Source organism: Drosophila innubila, assembly GCF_004354385.1.
Source record: "Drosophila innubila isolate TH190305 chromosome 3L unlocalized genomic scaffold, UK_Dinn_1.0 0_D_3L, whole genome shotgun sequence".
Classification (NCBI taxonomy): Eukaryota; Metazoa; Arthropoda; class Insecta; order Diptera; family Drosophilidae; genus Drosophila; species Drosophila innubila.
This window is the reverse complement of record NW_022995376.1, coordinates 27,033,655-27,054,952: the sequence shown is the minus strand read 5'-3', so window position 1 is coordinate 27,054,952 and position 21,298 is coordinate 27,033,655. Positions and strand designations below refer to the sequence as shown.

The 21,298-nt window shown below is 36.2% G+C and overlaps 1 protein-coding gene across 1 annotated transcript in view; it reads left to right on the top strand.

Moving 5' to 3' along the window:
• Positions 1-21,298, top strand: part of LOC117789264 (fat-like cadherin-related tumor suppressor homolog) — a 47,710-nt gene that overhangs the window by 14,859 nt on the left and 11,553 nt on the right. The window contains exon 7 of the mRNA XM_034628377.1: positions 242-397. Coding sequence (XP_034484268.1) covers positions 242-397 — 156 coding nt within the window. The remainder of the gene's footprint in view (positions 1-241; positions 398-21,298) is intronic.

Sequence of the window (21,298 nt, the reverse complement as noted above, 5' to 3'; positions counted from 1 at the left end):
ATAAAATAAGGACCGACTTTCCCCTGGTCGAAGATTGCCACCATCACATAGCATGTGCTGAGTGAGACTTATCACCGATCTCTCTTTCTCTATCCATTGGGGTCATGACAATCAGGTGTAAAAAGTTGAATTAAATAACTATCCTATATGATTATAGACAATAATCTTATGATTCGAATCTAACTTAAATTAAAACTTGATTTCTTATTGGTTTTAACATGTTAACATATAATGCTTTCAGGTTTCTATATCGGACAACGGAAATCCTATATTGACGTCGACTACTCGTGTTGTAGTCTCAGTATTAGACATAAACGATAATAGCCCAATATTCGATCAACGTGTGTATAAAGTACAAGTACCTTCAACGATTCATGTTAACGAGTCCATATTTCAGGTGCGTATGAATATAATAATAGTATTATAATAATAGACACGTTACACTTTCCAAATACAGTAAGATGACTAGTTGTTGATGTCATATGAATAATTATTAAATATAACTAATTACATCGCTTTAAATATCAAACTTTAATATGAAAAATCTACTGTTTATTTACATCTTCCAGCTTAGCTTTAAAACTAAAGATTTAATTTAAATAGGTTGTATGAATTATTTACAGACATATTTATTAGCTTTCAGTAGAGCCTTTTAAAATCGGTTGTGACTTTCAGAAGTAGTAAGAAATATGCTAGATTTAACAAAATCTTTTTTTAAAACGTCTTACAATGGAAAAATTTGTCAAGTAGTTTTTTCTTATCTGGATAACATAAATGTAAGAAAAAAGTGTGTTTGGTAAAAGATACAATCTTGTTATTACTCAGGGTAATGTAAAGAAAAAAATTGTTTTTTGGTAAACTGTATATTTCAAAATTTTGAATTTTTTTAACAAGCTCTTTTGGCTAAATCTACTTGGCATAACACAATCTACATTTTGGTATAAGTATCGGATACTTATATTCTATAACTGGGTTACATGATAAAAAAAAACGTAAAAATTTGCGTTGAAAATTAGATTTTCTGGACATATGAACCCCAAACAGCCCCAAAACGCAATTTTCGCGACTCGACTTGTTCATAAAACTTGTATCTTGTAACATTTCAAGAAACTTTGCTGAAGAAAGTTTACCAAAAAAGTCAATTCCGTAGAATTTAGAGACCGAAGAAAATGTCATATTTTCTTAAAAGTAGCTTATTCAATAAAACAACTTAAATAAAAAATTTTGTATGGACCCGAAATAGGGGAAACCGTTGAGTTTGGTCATGTCTTTTTTTTCGACTTGCACAGTGTTATTTTTTTCTTACATCATAGATCACTGCGGACGGCAGTTCGCGTTAGTGACGAAAGCATCACGAAGGGTGCGAAAGGCGACTAACTATATATACAGCTAAGTTGGAAAATTTGCTACGACTGTCCGATCAGATCGAGTTATATACCGATCGAAAGGTTTAGTCCTTACTTACAAAATAGCATACTTAAACTTTTTCTAATCAACCTGGGTCATGAGGTACGGGGGTGTAAGCGGGAGGGGAAAAAATTAATTGATTGCAGCTAATGGGGCTGTTGGGGCCTTTTGGTAAAATTTTGTACTTAAAAATACGCGTCGTTAATACCTCAATCACCCAAATCCGATAACTGGTTCAAAAGATAAATAAATTTGAAAATTTTAGTGGACTTCTCAAAATGAAATGAAAAGTTAGTTTCTTTGTTTAAATGTAATGATAAGGGTTTATTCCTTTTCGAAAATCTAGAAATGTTTGTAGATTTTTGAAAAAACCGCTAGTTTAGCGGGAAAACGCTAAATCCCGCTAAAATTGAAACAGAAAACCATAGAAGCTACAAATATGTTCTATATATCATTGGAAAGGTGTGTTTTAGGCGTACCTTTAAACTTTTTTTCTAAAGTACTCAGGTAACATTTTACAGGTGAAATAAAGTTTTTTAGCTTACGTTTTGGCGATTTCTGACAAATCGGCTCTAACGATTTTAAATTGTTGTTTAATTGTTAATTGTTTAATATGTTGTAATACGTACAATTTCGCGTTTTTTGGTTTATGAAACATACATTTTGGTTGAGGTGTTTGGAAGATATTACCTGTTAAGTGAATAAATACATTTTTCTATTGGTCGAAAATCACGTTTTAGTACGAAAAACTTTTTGGTTTTATGAGATATCTCAACCAAACTGATAAAATATGTATTTAACTTGGTTTTATATATCCTGACCAAAGTTGGATCAAATCGGACCACTATATCATATAGCTGTCATAGAACCGATCGGGCGAAACCTAAGCCGTAGTATGAAAAACTTTTTTGTTTAATGAAATATTTTAACCAATTTAATAGATTATGCATTTTAGTAAGACTTATATATCCTGACCAAAGTTGGTTCTAATAGAACCACTATATCATATAGCTGTCATAGGACCGATCGGGCGAAACCTAAGCCGTAGTATGAAAAACTTTTTTTTTTATAGTAAGTACGAAGTCTCCGACAGTAGAGTATGCTCGGCTGTAGAAACGCGAGCGAAGCGAGCAGGGGGCGGAGCCCCCTAGTTTTTCTTTATAATTAAAGGAAAAAATGTTTTTAAATATGAAATACGTTCAACAACTAAATTTATATATTTTACAATTTGCCTGCATTAATGATAAAGTTACAATGTCAAAAGCAAAAGCAATTGCAAAAATTTCTGATATCCCACAAAAAAACCTCTACACGAGGTAAAAGTCTAGTGACGAAAGCAATTTCTAGCCCCAAAATTTCTGATATCCAATTTTGTGACGAACAAAATTCAGTTTAATCTAAAAATTTTAAATAAAAATATAAATTAATAAAAAAAAGCGAAAATTGGCATTCGGCACTGCGCAAAAGTAACAGGCTTCATACCAGATGAAAAAAAAATTTTTTTTGGTAATAAGCGTTATAATTTTTTTTTTATATATTAAAGATTAAAATAAATATTTCGGACAAAAAAAGAAGATTAATTTTTTTAATTTTACATGTAAAATATGCACTGAAAATATTTATCTACTTTGACCGAAAATCCTGAATGCACTGGTAGGCCTATCAAGCAGTGCAAACACTTATTTTAAAGCTTAAGAATTTTTTTATCAAATGATTTTTAAATTATTGAAATATCATCATTGGTTCAAAGGATATGATTTTTGTACAGCAAAATCAGAGATTGTCCCACTGTGCGGCGTCGAAACCGACATACGAATAGAGAGAGAGAGAGAGAGAATATGTGTATTCTATAAATTGCACGCTCGGTGGCTTGCTCTCTCGCGATGCAACTGCTCGGCTGCTTTTGCTCTCTCGACCAGTGCTGACAACTTTTTTCAAGAAAAAAAGCTGTTTTTAACGGGAAACAAGTCGAAAAGAAGCTGAAATTTTAAGTGAAAAGCTGGAAAAAAGCTGACTCGTAAAATCGCGTTTAGCATGTCGAGATTCATTGAATTTCCTAGTTTAGTTTTAAAACGTTGAACTGGCTAATTTTTGCAGTAATACTGCATTTGCAATAACTGCAGAACACCCGTGTGTTGTCGATTTCGTTCTTTCGCGTCCAGACTTGGAACTCTTTGTAAAAAAGCAGAAAAAAGCCAAATATAACTTAAAAAGTCAGAATTCTCGCTGCCCGCTGTTTTTGTCTTTTTTTCACTATTAGACTTTGAAAAAAGCCAGATTTGACGGGAAAATAAGCTGAGTTGACATTGAGCAAGAGACACCGGCACCTAAGATGCACCGGGTAAATGTTGGGTGATTTTGACACCATGGTGTTTTCAACCACCGGATAACTGAGTACTGAGTTTGGACACACAAGCAACGAAAGTGAGTAGGTAGTTTTTTGCAATTGTGTGTATGGCATGCGTCGCGACGTATCGGCGTCGAAAGAAGGATGGGTAAAAGGGGAGCACAAGAATTGAGACGCAAAATGTATGGAGCAAGATGTATCACTGCGGACAGCAGTTCGCGCTAGTAACGAAAGCGGCACGAAGGGTGCGAAATTCGACTAGTAATATATAATATGGAAAATTTGATATGACTGTCCGATCAGATCGAGTTATATACCGATCGATAGGTTTAGTCCCAAGTTAGGACTCCTAACTAACAAAATGGCAAATTATTAATTTTCAAACCATAGAAACTACAGATATGTCCTATATATCTTTGGAAAGGTAAGGGAGGGATTTTAGGCGTGCTTTAATCTTTGTTTCTATCAACATTCAACATTTTTATCAAATTTTAATATGTTATAGTCAATAAAATATCGCGTTTTTTGACATAACACACATGTCTGTGAAAATTCGCTTTCTCAAGATATTAACAAATAAGTGTATATAGACATATTACGTAGAGTTAAAATATGACAGCAGCAAAAATTTTACATAGCAGCAAACCTATGTAGCAGACAGCTTTTCGCGGCAAAAATAACACTAGGCAACAGCCCAAAAATTAAACGAACGAAACCCACTTTTTTGGATAGATTTGGGGCCACAAACGACGAAAAACATTTTTTTTGTTCAATGGCAGAGTTTTTTTTATAAATTTTTTTAAAATCTGGCTTTTTTTCTTAAATTTTTTTTTAGAGGTGCGCCCACTTTGATCATCTTTACTTGCCACTTTGATCATCTTTAATGCCAAAACCGATTTTCAAAATCTTTACTTTCTAAAATATATGTATTTTTCATTCATACACAGTCTTAGATTCAAACCAGTAGTTTTAGAACTATCCATTTTTGAAATAAGAAAATTATGATTTTTTGTTTAGCTTTTTTCCAGTTTTTTTACTTTAAAATTCAAGGAAAACTCAAAAAAAATGTATTAAATTTTCGTTTTATTTTTATTTACATACTCGTAGCTGTATTAATTACGCGTTGTTTAAGATATGATTCATAAAAATCTATGGCGAAACGGCGAAATAAATTTTTTATTTATCTGTATTGATGTTTTTTTTTTTCGATTTTTATGACTTCCTTGTGGAGCAGCATGACCTTTAGTATGCAAATTTTTTGTGTTTTTTGAGATATTTTCAACAATCTCACACAATATTAATGTGTTGTTATTTTACACGTTTTGACCATATTCGGTTTAAATCGGTCACTATATCATACACAATCTACAAAAAAGTAAGAATAAAAGCCACATTTTTAAAAAATTCAAAAAAAACTGCCATAGAAAAAAAACAAAATGTTAGTGAAATATCAACCATCAATATATGAAACAACAATATTTCTGATATCTTCCAAAATAAACCTCTCCTCCCCACATTCCTTTTACCCAAAAATAGCTTTTATGCGCAGTGTAGATTGCCGAATTATTTTATTTTAATTAAGATTATAATATTTATATAATTTTCATATTAAATTTTTTATTGTTCGTCACAAAATTGGATATCAGAAATTTTGGGGCATCTAGCCTTTCGTCACTAGACTTTTACCTCGTGAAGAGGTTTTTTTTTGTTTATGTTATATAAAGGTGACTTCGTCCGATGTGGTGAGGTCCCAAACTTCAACTCGCTTTCTCAGCTCTCAGAGAGACAAGAAAAAAGATGGCGAACGTTTGTTAATGTTTAAGCTGACAAAAAAATAATATTTTCGCAAAATAAATAATACGAAATAATTTAAAATAAATTTAAATATATTAGTTAATAAAAAAATAATTCTAAACCAAACGAATTAAATAAAAAATAAATGAAATGAAATAGAAATAAATTTATTAATTTAAAATAATATGAGTGATATTGGTAATACGTTATAACTAAAGTTATATTGGTAATAACAATATTTATAGTAATTGTGTTATAAAATTTTTTTGACCAATTAGTATTTGCTTTTGTATTTTTAATTTCTTGTTCAAATGTTTGATGCACCAGCTTATTAAGTAAATGTTCAATTAAAAATATTAAAAGCATTGTTTGTTCATTTTGTTGTTTTCGATTTTTCACGTAAAGAAGAAAATGAAAAAATCATGCGCTATCTCTTACGACAACGTTTTCAAGCATACTGTCAAACTTAGCGGACCTCAAAAGAGACCAGCTGTGGTGACAACGTCACCTATAGTAAAATCCCCTTGGTACGGAGTGTGTTGGGTGTTTAGGTTTGTTTTTCGCAAGCCTTCGCTTGTGTTGATTTTTTTAGTACGTGCTGCTGCAAAAGCTTTGCTTAGTGCTCAACACGAAATTATTGAATTAACTTAATTTTTACCGCATTCTCTAAACTGAAAATATAATACAAAATAAGTAGTAGTAGTAGTAGTAGTTCTTTCCTAAGAACATTTACTGGCTTGTCATGATACTTTGCCGGACGCCAGGAACACAAATATACATTTGATAAATACTTACAATTTAAATTACGAATTGAGAACAAATATTACATTTTACATTTATACAATACCTAGTCAAAAACAAAAACAATTACTTTCGAAACATGCTAAGCAAATTCATTTAAAATTCTCGTTCTGTATCTGAGAGCTTCGGAGATATAGTTGGCTAGCAGGCCCCAGTTTTGACCATTAAGGATGTTCTGCAGTTCATGTGGCGCAACCGTTGAAACTACCCAGGAGCTCGTTTTTATTTCTGCCAGAATTGGGCAGACCGAACAGAAGTGATACACGTCCTCTTTTACTGTCAAGTTGCATAGAGAGCACCTGGAGTCTGCTGCTTGTATGTGCGGAGTACCGTTGAGAGTGAGAACTTCTGTTCTAGCTTTAAAAATATATGCAATAGCGCCAGACCCAAGGCTATTTCAGAAATAGTTGTTTAGCCCCAGATCGTAGCACAGAAGTTTGTAGCTTTCCCGCGATGAGCTCTCACGTGCACGGAGCTTAAAGCCTTTTCGCCTTGAGTTGCTGATTTTCTGCAGCAGTTTTTTTTTTGTGCTGGGATCCAGTTAGATGTGTCCTGCTCGACTGCCGGACTTTGCCAGTGATAAAAACATACAGATCTGGTGTTCCATAAAAGCATTATTATGTTATTATATAATCAAAGTGCGTCTGTAGTGTTTGCTCAAAAAGTTCGGGAAGACCAGTTTCCAAATGAATTTTTGGCGTGGGCGTGTTTGATGGCAATTTGAATATCTTTTAAATAAAAATCTCTGGAGCTTTTCAACGTCGTCATATTGACTGTATCATTGCTTGAAACATCTTAAACTTTGTGCTGTGGCTGACGTGTCTTTTGCTCATTAGTGGTTTCCATGTACTATTGATGGCCATTTTGGCATCTCGGAATTTCTGCCACAAATGTTTGTCGAACGACACATTCGGGGTTAAGGTGACTCCAATATATTTATACTCTCGACTACCTCCAATGCTGCTCCATCTAATTCCCATCTTTCGTTCTCCGCCAGTCTCCCGCGGCCCCCTCTGATTACCATGAACTTGGATTGATAATTATATTCCATTTCTGACAGTATCTCTGCGTTGCCTCAATCATTTGTTGTAACAATTCCGGACTATCTGCTATTAGAACCATATCATCCGCATACATGAGCACTTTTAATGTTGTGTTTCAGTGCCTTCTGGAAGATCTGCGGATATATCATCGACAAATAAAAAGAATAGTACCGGGCTAAGGAAGCATCCTTGTTTGAAACCGATACTCGATTCGAACCAGTCAGAAAGCTGTTTGCCAGGCTGTGAAAAATCTTTATCATCTTGAGGGAGCTGCCACTTGCTTGGAGTTTTTGAAGTAGGCTTACTCTGTCAACCGTATCGAAAGCGGCTTTTAAGTCTATAAAGAACAGGTATATCTTCTTTTTGGCTCGTATTGCAATTTTAGCGACCGAGGTTAGTACGAAAATACTGTCCACTGTAGAATATCCCTGCCTGGCTCTCGCTTAGAAGATTGTTGTTTTCAACCAATTTCGTTAACCGCGTTAGTGCGATCGATGTAAAAGTCTTTGCTATTGTGTTTAGAAAAGAGATTCCTATATAATTGCTACCCACTTTCAGATCTGCCATTTTGAACATAGGTATATAATGTTGCTTTAAAAGCTCTTGTTATAAGCCTGTTTGTTTTAAGCCTCTGTTAGCTCAGCGATAAAAGAGTTTGGCGCATTTTTCAGAAATTTTGCCGAGATTCGATCCTTTCCTGGTGCTTTTCCGGGTTTGCTGACCTGTATGGTACTATGAACCTCGTCAAACGTGATATGCCTGTCCAACTCTTCCACCTCCGTCGCTAGCAAGCGTAAATTTTCAATGTGGTTTGATCCTGCTTTGTATAATAGCCCATTGAAGTGGTTAGCCAGTTCTTCTGGAGAAACCTTAGCTCTTATGCCGTATATTTCTCTAGCCGTGGCCCAAAAAGAATTTTCCAATTCTCGAGAGTAAAAATGTTGCTTGTCGCAGCAAAGTGCTCGGTTTATTGTGTTTTTGCATGATATCGGGATTTGTCCTCATTCAGGTTAGAAGCTTTAGCTTTTTTCAAGAGTCTGTAGATTTTCTCACCCGATCGCACTCTGCATTAAACCATGGTTGCTTGTATTTTTGCAGGGCCGTTTTATGCATGTGTTTTGAGGCTGATATTATGCACTCTGTGAGACGCTTTATGTTTTCTTGCGCTTCATCTTTTGTTTGCATGATTCGTTCAAGATTTCTCACATATGTGTCGCGATATTGCATTCGCCATTGTAACTTAGGGAGTAGCTTTGATGTCAGTTCTTGATTTCGTACATCGAAAAGTAGGTCAAAAAAAGGATTCACTGAGCTCGCCAATTTTTGAACCCTTACTGTCACATACCATATCTTTCGAAGATCTTGCCTCCAATGTGAGCAGTTTAAGTAAATTGGCAGTATGTATTTTGGCTCTCCTTGCCCTTTAATTTCAGCTACTATGGTTTCCAGTTTATAAGTTGCGACTGGTGCCATATAGCATTCCGCCACTTGCTCGGCTCCTGGTTGAACTTCTTATAGCTGGCGTCCAGTGCAACACATATCCGTCAAAATATACATTGAATTGGTCCATGTCTTCCTTAAAAAATGTTTCGTACTGGAAGAATATCTCAAATTCGTTTACAAAATTAAAGAAGTTTTTATGCATTAGTTTATTTTTCAACCCAGCAACATTAAAAGCATTTTATGTTGGGGTTTCCTTAGGTCTTAAAGTTTTCGCATTATAACTTAGTTTTTGATATTATTTTGGGGCTGAACTCCTTATAGTCAGCACAAACTCTTACATCCATTCCGTAAATCTCATTCAAAGCTTCTTCAGCTTTTGCTTTTCCACACATCAGCACATTGTCTTTATTCCACTTACAAAATAATATTTAACCTAAGAGAACTTCTTATTTATTTATTATTTTATCTTATCTTTATTTATTCATTTAATAACATTTAACAAACTTAAAATTAAGCAGGCACCATGATGTGTATAAAACACCCGAGTGATACATATGTGTTTTGCCTAATTCTACTTATTGCGCATGGCCTTTTTATACCCTGAGCCCATTGAAAATCGGTAAAAAAAGGGTATATTGTGTTTGGCACAGATTTCAGAGACCATAAGAGCTTCAAACTTGGTGTGTAGATTCCTGGATACCATACACAGATCCAGTTTGCTTCCAATTTTGGATTCCACGCCCCCTTCGCCCACAAATCGCTCAAAAGGATTTACAGGCGAAATTTGTAAGGCAGCACTCCCTAACTGAACAATCAGTTGAGAAGTAGGCCTATTAAACGACAGAAACTGATTGCTATGCTTTAAATTGCATGAGAGAACAATCGATCATTTTGCAGCACTACTTTTGCATCGTTGCCGAGCACTGAAAGCTGTAAAATAAAAATTTTAATTATTAAGTAAGTAAGAAGATACTTAAAATTTCCCGCTTGTAAAAACGCATAAAACTAGACTTTGAATTTTATTTTAAATTGCGCGCGCAATGCAGCAGCCTCTGGCAGACTCAAATTTGTTTAGAGGGAGAGGGTGAGAGAGGAAAATTTGTGCTGCCAGAATTTAGACAGACTAAAAATGTAGTTTGTGGCTTTTCTTGACATGTAGAGTCTACATCGATTTCTAGCGATTACGATTACGATTTGCTAATTATCAATATGCATTTAATTATACCGTGAGCCCATTGTTTTTTGGTTTTTGAGATATCTTAGCCAAATTGATAGAATATATTTTGTACATCCTGACCGAAGTTCGTTTAGTTCGGTCCACTATATCATATAGCTGTCATAGGGCCGATCGGTAGAAAATCAAGTTTTAGTATGAAAAAGTTGATTGAATAAGCATTTATGTTAATTTTGTACATTCTGACCAGATTTGGTTCAAATCGGTTCCATATATAATGTAGCTGCCATAGAAACAATTGGTCGAAAATTAACTTTTATAAAAGAGTACCTGGGCTCAGTGTATCCTACTGTCGGGCGTGCTCTACTGTGGCCGCACCTCACCGCTAGCTATGCGAGCAGGGAGCGGAGCCCTCTTGTTATTCTAAGTTTCGTTTTGAGTATGAGTGCGACTGGCTCACGTTGCCTAGAAATACCAGGGTGCATGCACAGAAAATAAACAGCACATTGTATGCGCGAGTGCGTGATATTGCCGGCACTCGCAGCACACACAAAACTTTTGTTGAGTGTGTGTCTTTGCTTTGCTTAGCCGGTGGTGAGTGGCCCCGAGACACACATTTCATTGAGTGTGAGTATGGTGGCAAAAAGTGACACACTTGCAGTTCTCTGGTTAATACATCTTGTCTCAGCTAACACCATGAGATTGCGTTCGTTGTGAAATTTTTCGGTGGACGCGATTTTTGAGGGAAATTATTTTTGCCTTCGATTCAATTGACTGATAGAGCTCGTTGCTGGCACAGCAAGCAAAACATAAATCATGCGCATTATATTGCCATTAATATTTTGCAGAGTTCGCTAATAACAGCTAACACTTTTTTTCAATGCGATCTTCTCACTAAAAATAGAAAAAACCGAAGCACACACGCTTTCGCACTGAGCGGAACACTATTTTCTTTTCGCGCAAAAAAAGTGCCTTTCTACGAAGCACCACCAAAAACAGACACTTTTGAGCGAACGCTCACGGAACAATTGTTAGCAAATGAGCAAAACCCAAAAGTGTTTTAAGTGAAGCGACACGAACTTTTAATTGTACATACAATTGTACAAAGTTGACTAGGATTATTAATGCATAATTATTTATTTATATTTTATTTAAGTTATATTTAGCATTGGCGTTTCCAACAACAGGTAATATTAATACAAAAAAAAACAATGTCAGAATATCTTGCGCAGTTTACGAGTTATTTATTAATTTCATGAAACTGGGCGAGCGCGAGCAGCGCGCGTCGCGAAGTCATACAAAATAATAATATTCTTTTCTCGCTCTCTTTGCACATACATGTCCTTATGTAGCCAGACAGAGACAGATGTAGTCGGGGGCGCAGGCTGATCTCTATGTAAGCGTAAGTCTTACAATAAGTGTGTGCATATGTAAGGGCTGCTGCGAGAATTGACAACAACATAAAATTTTGTATGTGAACTCTAATACTCTGAACAAGTAAAATTTTTAATAAAGGAATTTTAACGTTTATTAAATATTTATAATAAAAAAACAACACATTGCATTGGTTTTCATCTACCTTTATGAATTTATCAAAATTACGGTGTTTTGCTCCCCCTGCTCGCTTCGCTCGCCAACCACCGGTTCGTTTGGGTCGCTGCGCTTTCCATGCTCGCTCCGTTTACCTGGCTCGCCTCGCTCGCCACCGCTCGCTGCTTTGACACGCAACTTATAATTTTTTCTTTTTTTTACCTTTTTTCTTTATTATTCTTATTTCATTTTGGTAATTTTTTTCATGGGAATAAATTCTAATTTTTCCTAAAAAGAATCTTAATTTTTTGCGATGTTCCACTGTACTTCAGAAAATGGGTCACATTACCACATTTTTAAAGACGATTTGTTGAAGCCCTGTCCGTCAGTTTGAACGCTTCGATCTCAGAGACTATAAGAGCTAGGGACTTAAAACTTGGTATGTACTTTCCTGGACACCATACGCAGATCAAAACTTTTTTTTTTTTTTTGTATCCAACCTCTATATTATAAAGATGTCATGGGATCAATAGATCGAATACTAAGATTTAGTATGATAAACTTTTTGTTTTTTGATTTTTCTCAACCAATCTGACAGTATTATACAGTATTATTAGCTGGTACTATACATCCTGAGCAGATTTGATTTAAATCGGGCCACTATATCATATAGTTGCCATAGTAACAATCGCACATAATTCAAGTTTTTGTAAACAAATTTTTTTTATGTCTCTTACCTTTATTTATATATTTTAACCAAACTTATAGAATATGCATTCAGTTTGTTCTTATATATCCAGATCAAAGTTGGTTCAAATCGGTTGCCTATATCATATAGGTGCTATAAGAACAATCGGTCAAAATTCAACTTTTAGTACAAAGTACCTGAATACACCGTGTTCGACTGTAGCCGAATCTCACTGCGAGCAAGGTACGGTGACCCCTGTTTTATTTGTATATGTGTTTGCCTAATTGTTTGTGTTAGTGAGACTATAAGAGCTAGAGACTTCAAACTTTCTATGTACGTTCCTGAAAACCGTACGCACATCAAGATTGTTTTTAGATAGAAAATTAAGATTTGTTAGGATTTGCTTCTTGGTTTTTGATTTTTCTCAACCAATCTGACAAAATATTCATCTGGGCCGGTTTTTTACATCCTGACCAGATTTTCTTAAAATTGGTTCACTATGCCACAAGAACAGGAATGTATGTGTGCACGTATGTATTTATGCTTGGCTGTGTGTATGTATGAAATTGTGTATGTATTTATGTGTGTGTATGTATGCGTGTGTATGTAGTTGTGTATAAGTTTTTAATACCCGTTACTTAAAAAATAAGTAAAAGGATATATTGTGCTCGTTGGAATGTATGTGACAGGGCGAAAAAGGCATCTCCTACCCTATAAAGTATATATTTTCTTGATCAGCATCAACAGCTGAGTCGATATAGCCATGTGTGTCTGTCCGTCAGTGTGAGCGCCTGGATCTCAGAGACTATAAGAGATAGAGATACCAAACTTCCACCCACAGACTCGAAATGCTTTGGAGCAGGTCAAGTTTATTTCAAATTTTTGTCACCCCCCATTCCGCCCCCGCAAATCGCGAAAAACCATTCGTTCGTCTGTATAAACAACATTATCTCATTATCTGGAGTAACGAAAATTGACACACAGATTTCTATAAACACCACGCAAGTCAAGTTTGTATTAAATTTAAGCCACGCCCGCTTCCGTCCCCACAAATCGGGAAAAACCACCACACCCACAGCTTTTAAGATAATACTTTTTTTGTGATAATAAACGTTGTCTATTAGTATTATCTATTATCCCACTGAATCCAATCAAGATCGGACACGTAGAACGGCAGTTATGGCGATTTAATGTTTTCAAAGTAATACAAGTATTTTCTTTAAACAAAAGGATCTCAAAGACTAAAAGAGATAGAGTAACCAAATTTGGCACGCAGATTTTTATGTACCCCACGCAGGTCAAGTTTGTTTTAAATTTCTGTCACGCCCCCTCCGCCCTCGCAAATCGCGAAAAACCACCACACCCACAGCTTTTAAGATAATCCTGTTTTTGTGGATATTAGAGTTCCAAGTTGCTTTTATCTATTATCCTATAAAATCGCAGCATGATCGGACAAGTAGAACAGCAGTACTAACGTGCCAAAGTTCTAGAAGCAAAATAAGCTCCTTAGCGTATGCAATAGTTTTAATATTATTAGACTCAACAAAAATGCATCAAATAATGCTCAACTGGTTCTGACGACGCAAATATGAAATTCGGCTTGAATTGCCCAAATGGTACTGATGATAGGGACTGGCCTCTGTTGAATCAGCTGTACCATGCCATGCTCCACGTTTTTATGCAAGTGTTGTGTGTTGTTGGTTGTATCATGTGGCCTGTTACTCAGTAGAGGGGTCGGTAACCAATGAGATTTAAAAGTTGGCAAGTCACAACAGCAACACAATATGGCATTCAAACCTTTTTATCAATTTTGCGCCTTAGAATTCTCAATTGGTTCTAGCGAAGCAAAGATGGCATTAAGTTTGAATTGCTGGTCAGCTAGCAGAAACGGTACTGAGGATGGAAATTAACATCTCTTGAAATCATGCTCCTTGCTCCACCTTATGCAAGTGTTGTTGTTGCTTGCTGAAGATGTCATATCGACAGTAGACCAACAAAAGACAAATTTTTTTGTTTTTGCCTTATTTATCTCATACAATATTTTGTAAGCCATAAAAGTTTGAATTGATTTCAAACTATGCAGAATTTTTTTCTTAGACCTAAAGCAGTTGCTACTTGAATTAAACCATGATGAAATAACATAAGGTGGTCCCGTCCACTCATTGTATGCTTGCAATAAGTGCGAGTGAAACGAACCTAGTAAAATGAGTGTCGTATTGAGTGTGAGTGAGGCGGCAATGTGATTGTTGATTAACCCTTAGCATGTCCGTAGGGCTTGAATATGCCATTTATAATAAGAAGACGAGACATTTTTTTAAAGTTTGATTTTTAATTATTTTGAATTACCAATTAAGCGCTGCTTTTGGCTCTTAATACAAATTTTTTTGTTTAAGTACTTAACTCTAAAATATATTCTTATTTTAAAATAAAAGGAAATTACAAATTTATCCAGCTCTACATTTTGTGCTGCGGTTACTAATTTTTCTTTTAAATTGTTTGTTATTTTAAAATTTTCTTTCGTATAGTGCGACAAAATTTTTTCATATTATTATTCATATTATTTCATATTAATATGTGCACGCTTGAGGGTTAACGAACAAAAAAAAAAATTCGTCCGCACACAACCTTTCTCTTCAACAAGCAAACGTGAACTGAAATAAGTGGATGCTTCGTAAAACTTCGGCTCGCGACGGGACCACCTTATGTTAATTCATCATGAATTAAACCTGAAGCAGTTGCTAATATATAGCAGTTGATAACCTGAGGATGTTGAAACAATTGTGAACATGAAGCAGTTGATAACCAAAATCAGTTTTAAACTTGAAGAAGCTGCTTATTTTCAAATTTGGACAAAAGCCTTCCTTCTCGATTCTTAGAATTAGGAGGAGGGGGCGAATTGAGAAACAAGCCATGCCCCAATAGGGGATTTAGGGCCTATAATAATAAATTTAAATATTAATAGCTAATTGTCAAAAAACATTTTTTCTAAAACAAAAATTTGTTTACAATTTTTTTTATATATATTTAAATTAACTAACGGGTATCCTATTGTCGAGATCTCGACTATAGCCTTTCCCACTTGTTTTTTTTTAAATTCCATTTTATTAACCCAATATTACAAATAATTAAAGCTAGTTAAGTATAGGATAGTTGTAGCCTGTCCCTACGGTACTGACGTTAGTTACTGAGTCGCAGGACCGATAACTTCAACTAAACTGTTCTATTTCTCTCCCTTTCTGTTCTGATGAGCTCTTGCATAACACAAGACGCGAAGTTGCAAGCTACAACCCATAATCCATTGCTCCGGATCATCAGGCACACGAAGTTCTCTGTCGATATTGGTTGTCCAGCCGTGAGTCGCTGTCTCTGCTCGTCAAACTGCCCACATTGGAAAATAATGTGATCAGCGTCCTCGACGAAATCAAGTCCACACCATGTGCAGTGTGGCAACCGTTTGTGTCCGAATCTATGTAGATATTGCCGAAAACAGCCATGCCCGCTCAGCAATTGAGTTTGATGGAAGTTGACACTTCCGTGATTTCGCTCCACCCAACACCGGTCTGTGCATTCAGCGTCCTTTAGACGACTCACCCCATCGCCTTTGCCAGTTTTCTGTAGTCGCCTCTCTGGCCTCCAGACGCGCACTTCTTCTTTGCCGCTTCTGGTGGCTGCATCGACCGCTTTTTCTTCGGCCGCCAAAAGATCAATTGGCGCTATGCCAGAAATAACGAGAGCAGCGTCGTCGGACACAGTTCTAAAAGCGCTGCAAGCGCGCAGAGTCGGTGAGTTGACTGTATGCCTCTGGCATAGCTCTTCACCTTTAAAGCATCAGCCCAGATTGGCGCAGCGTATACTACGATTGCTCTTCAGACGTTCGTTAGCAGCAATCTTCGTTCCTGCTTGGGACCCCGAGTGTTAAGGATAATTCTCGACAGTGCCTGGAACGAAGTGTGTCGCTTTTTTCTGCACAGCAACGAAGTGCTGTCGGTAGCCTTGACGGGTGTCTGTAACTACTCCGAGGTAGCGAATTGCCCTCTTGGACAGCACGACGTCGTCGTTTCCACTCTCTTTCGACTGCTTACAAGCACAGCCTCGGTTTTGGTGTCGCAAGTGTCAGGCCCACTGCATCATTACGTTAACTGCCTTACTGCTAGCTTCTTCTGCCTCGTAAAGATGTTTAGCTACGATGATTTTGACGATGATGATAATTTGACACCCATCGGGAAGTGCTAGGCGCAGGATTCCATCGTACATTGCATTCCACAGAAGAGGCCCCAAAACTGAGCCTTGAGGCACTCCAGCCGAGATGCTATGGGATGCAATGGCAATCGCGGTAGTGCTGATCAACTGCCTCGCTTCGAAGTAGCATTTGAACTCATTTTGTATGTCCAGTGTCACAATGAAGCAGTACTTTTTGTAGCCGCCTTTCCATCACCCTCGATTGCTTTGGAGGCAATCTCAGTCACCTTTCGAATGGCTTCAATAGTAGATCTGGCCTTCCTGAAACCATATTGATTAGGTGAAAGCCCGCCGCTGCTGGTTATAGCTGCATCTAGCCTGCGCAAATGAGGCGTTCCAGAGCTTTTCCTAGTGCGTCAATCGAGCAGATTGGTCTGTACGAAGACGCATCCTCAGGCGGCGTGCCAGGCTTCGGGAGCAGAACCAGTTTTTGCAATATTCAGCGATCCGGAAAGATGCCTTCACAAAGACATTGCGTAAAAGCTCTCGCAAAGGTCTCTGGTCGCAATGACATGGCTAGCTTCACTGCGCGATTTGGGATGGCATCAGGGCCGTAAGCCTTTCCAGACTTGATGTTCCGGGCCACGACTAGTATTTCCTCGGGAATGACTACCTGCGCTTCAGATAACGCAAATGGGCCGCGTATTGTATAGCTTCTGGGTGCCAGACTGTCGCCTCTTCTTGGGAAAAGTGGCTCCACTATATGTTTAAGGCGCATGGGGTCAGTCGGAGTCTTGCCTATTGGCGTAGATCCGTTTGACCACCGTTTTATGCGCCTTGCCCCAAGGGTCGTTTTCTGACGAGTCGCACAATTCTTAAAAGCATTCCCGTTTGCTGGTGTGGATTGCCTTTTTCAGAACACTTCTGCTTCTCTGAAGAGCAGTTGCATTGCTCAGTCACCTTTTCACCTTCCTTATTACCTTACCTTATATAACGTACACTGTTAAGTGTGCTTAGGTGTAGTTTATTTCGCAGTTTTGACTTTATAAAATTTACTTGGCTAAATATGAGCTCCACTTCGGCGTTGGACCAAGGAAAGCATAGGTTCTCCAAATGGTTAACTTGGCCAAACTATGTATGCTCGGTAATAAAAAGGCATTGGGCTGCTTCCTGCTCCGTCGTCTTGACCGGCAAAGTTACAAAATCTATTTTATTTGTTTGCATGAAGCCGGCGTGTAGCACCTTTATGCTTGTCAGTCAAATCAGAAAGTTTTGCCGTGATTGTGCATTTGCGGTAACTGCACAAAACTCGTTCGTGTCGTCCCTACGTACCCAAGTCTTGAACTCGTCGCTTTTTAGCCAGGCGGCCTGACATTTCTGTTTATAGTCCTTAGGCATTATTTATTTATAATCGATTTGTCTCAATCACTATACAATCGATATGTTACTAAAGGTGCTGGTAAGAATCGAAAAAACAGTGTCAGCAATAAATGTTTCATACTTTTGGGCATATTAAAAAAAAAAAAGGCAGAATTCCCGCTGCCCGCTGTTTTGCCAATTTTTGTAGCCACATTTGATGGGAACAGGCGAATAAGGCAACACTGGTTGTTCTGCTGAACGGCAGTGATGCAAAAATTGTGTAATTGCGATAAGTTAAAATTCATCAAAAAAATAGTAGAGTTCTCTGATTGCTTTGTTATCGACATTTCAAATTGTAAACAAAATAACACAAGATTTGAAACAATAAAAAACTATATAAATTACAAAGCCACTTGATTCTAACTAATTTTGTATGCGCACTTGCTCCGGGGGCTAAGAGTTTGGCGGCCACATTTCTGGCCAGCGGAAACAGCTGAATGGTTCTTGATAATGGTCAGTCAACCTTTACTTCCACCCACCCCCCTTTTCCCTAAGTCTCCTTTAAACCACCCTGATCCTTCTTCGAACCCTACAGTCAACGGGCAACACAATAGGTCGAGCGGTCTGGGTGAACTCATCTTCGGTCGATCGGCCCGATCTATCTAACCTACCTATTTTCATCAGTGAGAACCGACGCCTTTTTTATTCCATGTGTTCACCCGACACCAACGGCTTAACAAAAATTGTCGGTGAAAAAACGCTCATGTGTTAGCACTTTAAGTCTTTTCTATCCCATTAATTTTCTTAAGTGGTGTTTTAATATCTTTAGTTTACTAAAAGAATTTTTTGCTGATGCTGATTTACGGAAGTAGTTAAAAATATCCTGCAATCGATTTGTTTATTTTTTGTAATTTGGTGCCAAATTAAAATTGTGATTTGATTGAAGAAACTTAAAATTATTAAATTTTGAAAATTTTTTGCACACTGTACTAATTATTGGATTTGGGCGATCGAGGTATCAATCGACGCGTATTTTTAAATTTTGCCCCCCCCCCACTTACACCTCCGTATCTCATGACCCAGGTGAGTTAGAAAACATGTTAGTATGTCATTTTGTAAGTTAGAACTAAATATTTCGATCGGTATATAACTCGATCTGATCGGACAGTGCCGTTCGCAGTAATACGTCGTATCATCTAATTTTTAATTAGACTTTTATTATACCCGTTACTTAAAAAATAAGTGAAAGGGTGTATTGTGTTCGTTGGAATGTATGTAACATATATTCTTGATTAGCATCAACAGCCGAGTCGATATAGCCATGTCCGTCTGTCCGTCAGTGTGAGCGCCTTGATCTCAGAGACGATTAGAGATAGAGCAACCAAATTTGGCACACAGACTCCAATTGCGTTGGAGCAGGTCACGTTTGTTTCAAATTTCCGCCACACCACGCAAATTGCGAAAAACCACTACACCCACAGTTTTTAAGATAATACGTTTTTTATTTATTATCACCTAATCTATTAAATGTTTTCAAAAAAATACTAGTAAAGAATCACATCTTAATCGACGCGTAATTAATGCAGCAATGTAAATAAAATAGAAAAGAAAATGTAATAAATTATTTTCAACTTTTCCTAGAATTTGAAGGTAAAAAAATCTAAAAAAAAATAGCTAAACAAAAAATCATAATTTTCTTAATTCGAAAATTGATGTCTGTTAAACTGTTTAGAAAATCTTCGACTGTGTATGATTAAATTATATATTCATTAGCTTCTAGAAAAAGTAAAGCTTTTGAAAATTTTTGAAAATTGAAAATTTTCGCTTTTTTTTATTAATTTATATTTTTATTTAAAATTTTTAGATTAAACTGAATTTAGTTCGTCACAAAATTGGATATCAGAAATTTTGCGGCTAGAAATTGCTTTCGTCAATAGACTTTTAACTTGTGTAGATGTTTTTTTTGTGGGATATTAGAAATTTTTTCAATTGCTTTTGCTTTTGACATTGTAACTTTATCATTAATACAGGCAAATAGTAAAATATATAAATTTAATTGTTAAACGTATTTCACGTTAAAAAAAAATTTTTTCTTTAATTATAAAGAAAAACTGGAAGGCTTAGCCCCCTGCTCGCTTTGCTCGCGTTTCTACAGCCGAGCATACTCTACTGTCGGAGACCCCGTACTTACTATGAAAAAAATAAGTTTTTCATACTAAGACTTGGATTTCGCCCGATCGGTGCTATGACAGCTATATGCTATAGTGGTTTGATTAGAACCAACTTTAGTCAGAATATATAAGTCTAATTTAAATGCACATTCTATTAGTTTGGTTACGATATCTCGTAAGACAAAAAAGTTTTTCATATTAATATTGGACCGATTGGCTATATGATATAGTGGTCCGATAAGAACTAACTTCGGTCAGGGTTTTTAAAACTGACTTAAATGCATATGCTATCAATTTGGCTAAAATATCTAACTAAACAAACAAGTTTTTTATACTAAAACCTAATTTTGACCCGATCCTATGACAGCTATATGATATAGTAGTCTGACTTGAACCAACTTTGGTCAGGATATATAAAACCAAGTTAAATCCATATTGTATCAGTATGGTTGAGATATCTCATAAAACCAAAAAGTTTTTCGCACTAAAACATGATTTTCGACCGATAGAAAAATGTATTTATTTACTTAACAGGTAATATCTTCCAAACCCCTTAACCAAAATTTATGTTTCATATACAAAAAAACGCGAAATTGTACATATTACAACATATTAAACAGATTATTAACAGAATTATTAACAGAAATCGTTAGAGCCGTTTTGTCAGAAATCGCCAAAATATAAGCTTAAAAACATTATATCACCTGTAAAATGTTACCTGAATACTTTAGAAAAAAAGTTTTAAGTTTTACGCATAAAAGCCGTCAAACACCCCTTGTCAATGATATATCTGTAGCTTCTATGGTTTGGAAACTGTTGAGGTTTACATTTTAGCGGGACTTCGCGTTTTCCCGCTAAAAGAGCTGGAATTTGAAAAAGTCGTAGAGCAAACATTTCAAGATTTTCAAAGAGGAATAAATCCCCATCATTACATCTAAGCTTTTTTAGTGCTTTGATACACACAGACAAACAGACAAACAAAGAAACTAACTTTTCATTTCATTTTGAGAAGTCCACTAAAAATTTCAAATTTATTTATCTTTTGAACCAGTTAACGGATTTGGGTCATCGAGGTATCAATCGACGCGTATTTTTGATAAGAATTTTTAAAAAATAAATAATTTTACCAAAAAGCCCCAACGGCTCCACAAGCTGCGATCATACAAATCTTTCGCCTCTTACTTACACCCCCGTATCTCATGACCCAGGTGAATTAGAACAAGTTTTAGTAAGCCATTTTGTAAGTTAGGACTAAACCTTTCGATCATTATATAACTTGATCTGATCGAAAAGTCGTAGCAAATTTTCCAACTTAGCTGTATATATTGTTAGTCGCCTTTCGCACCCTTCGTGCTGCTTTCG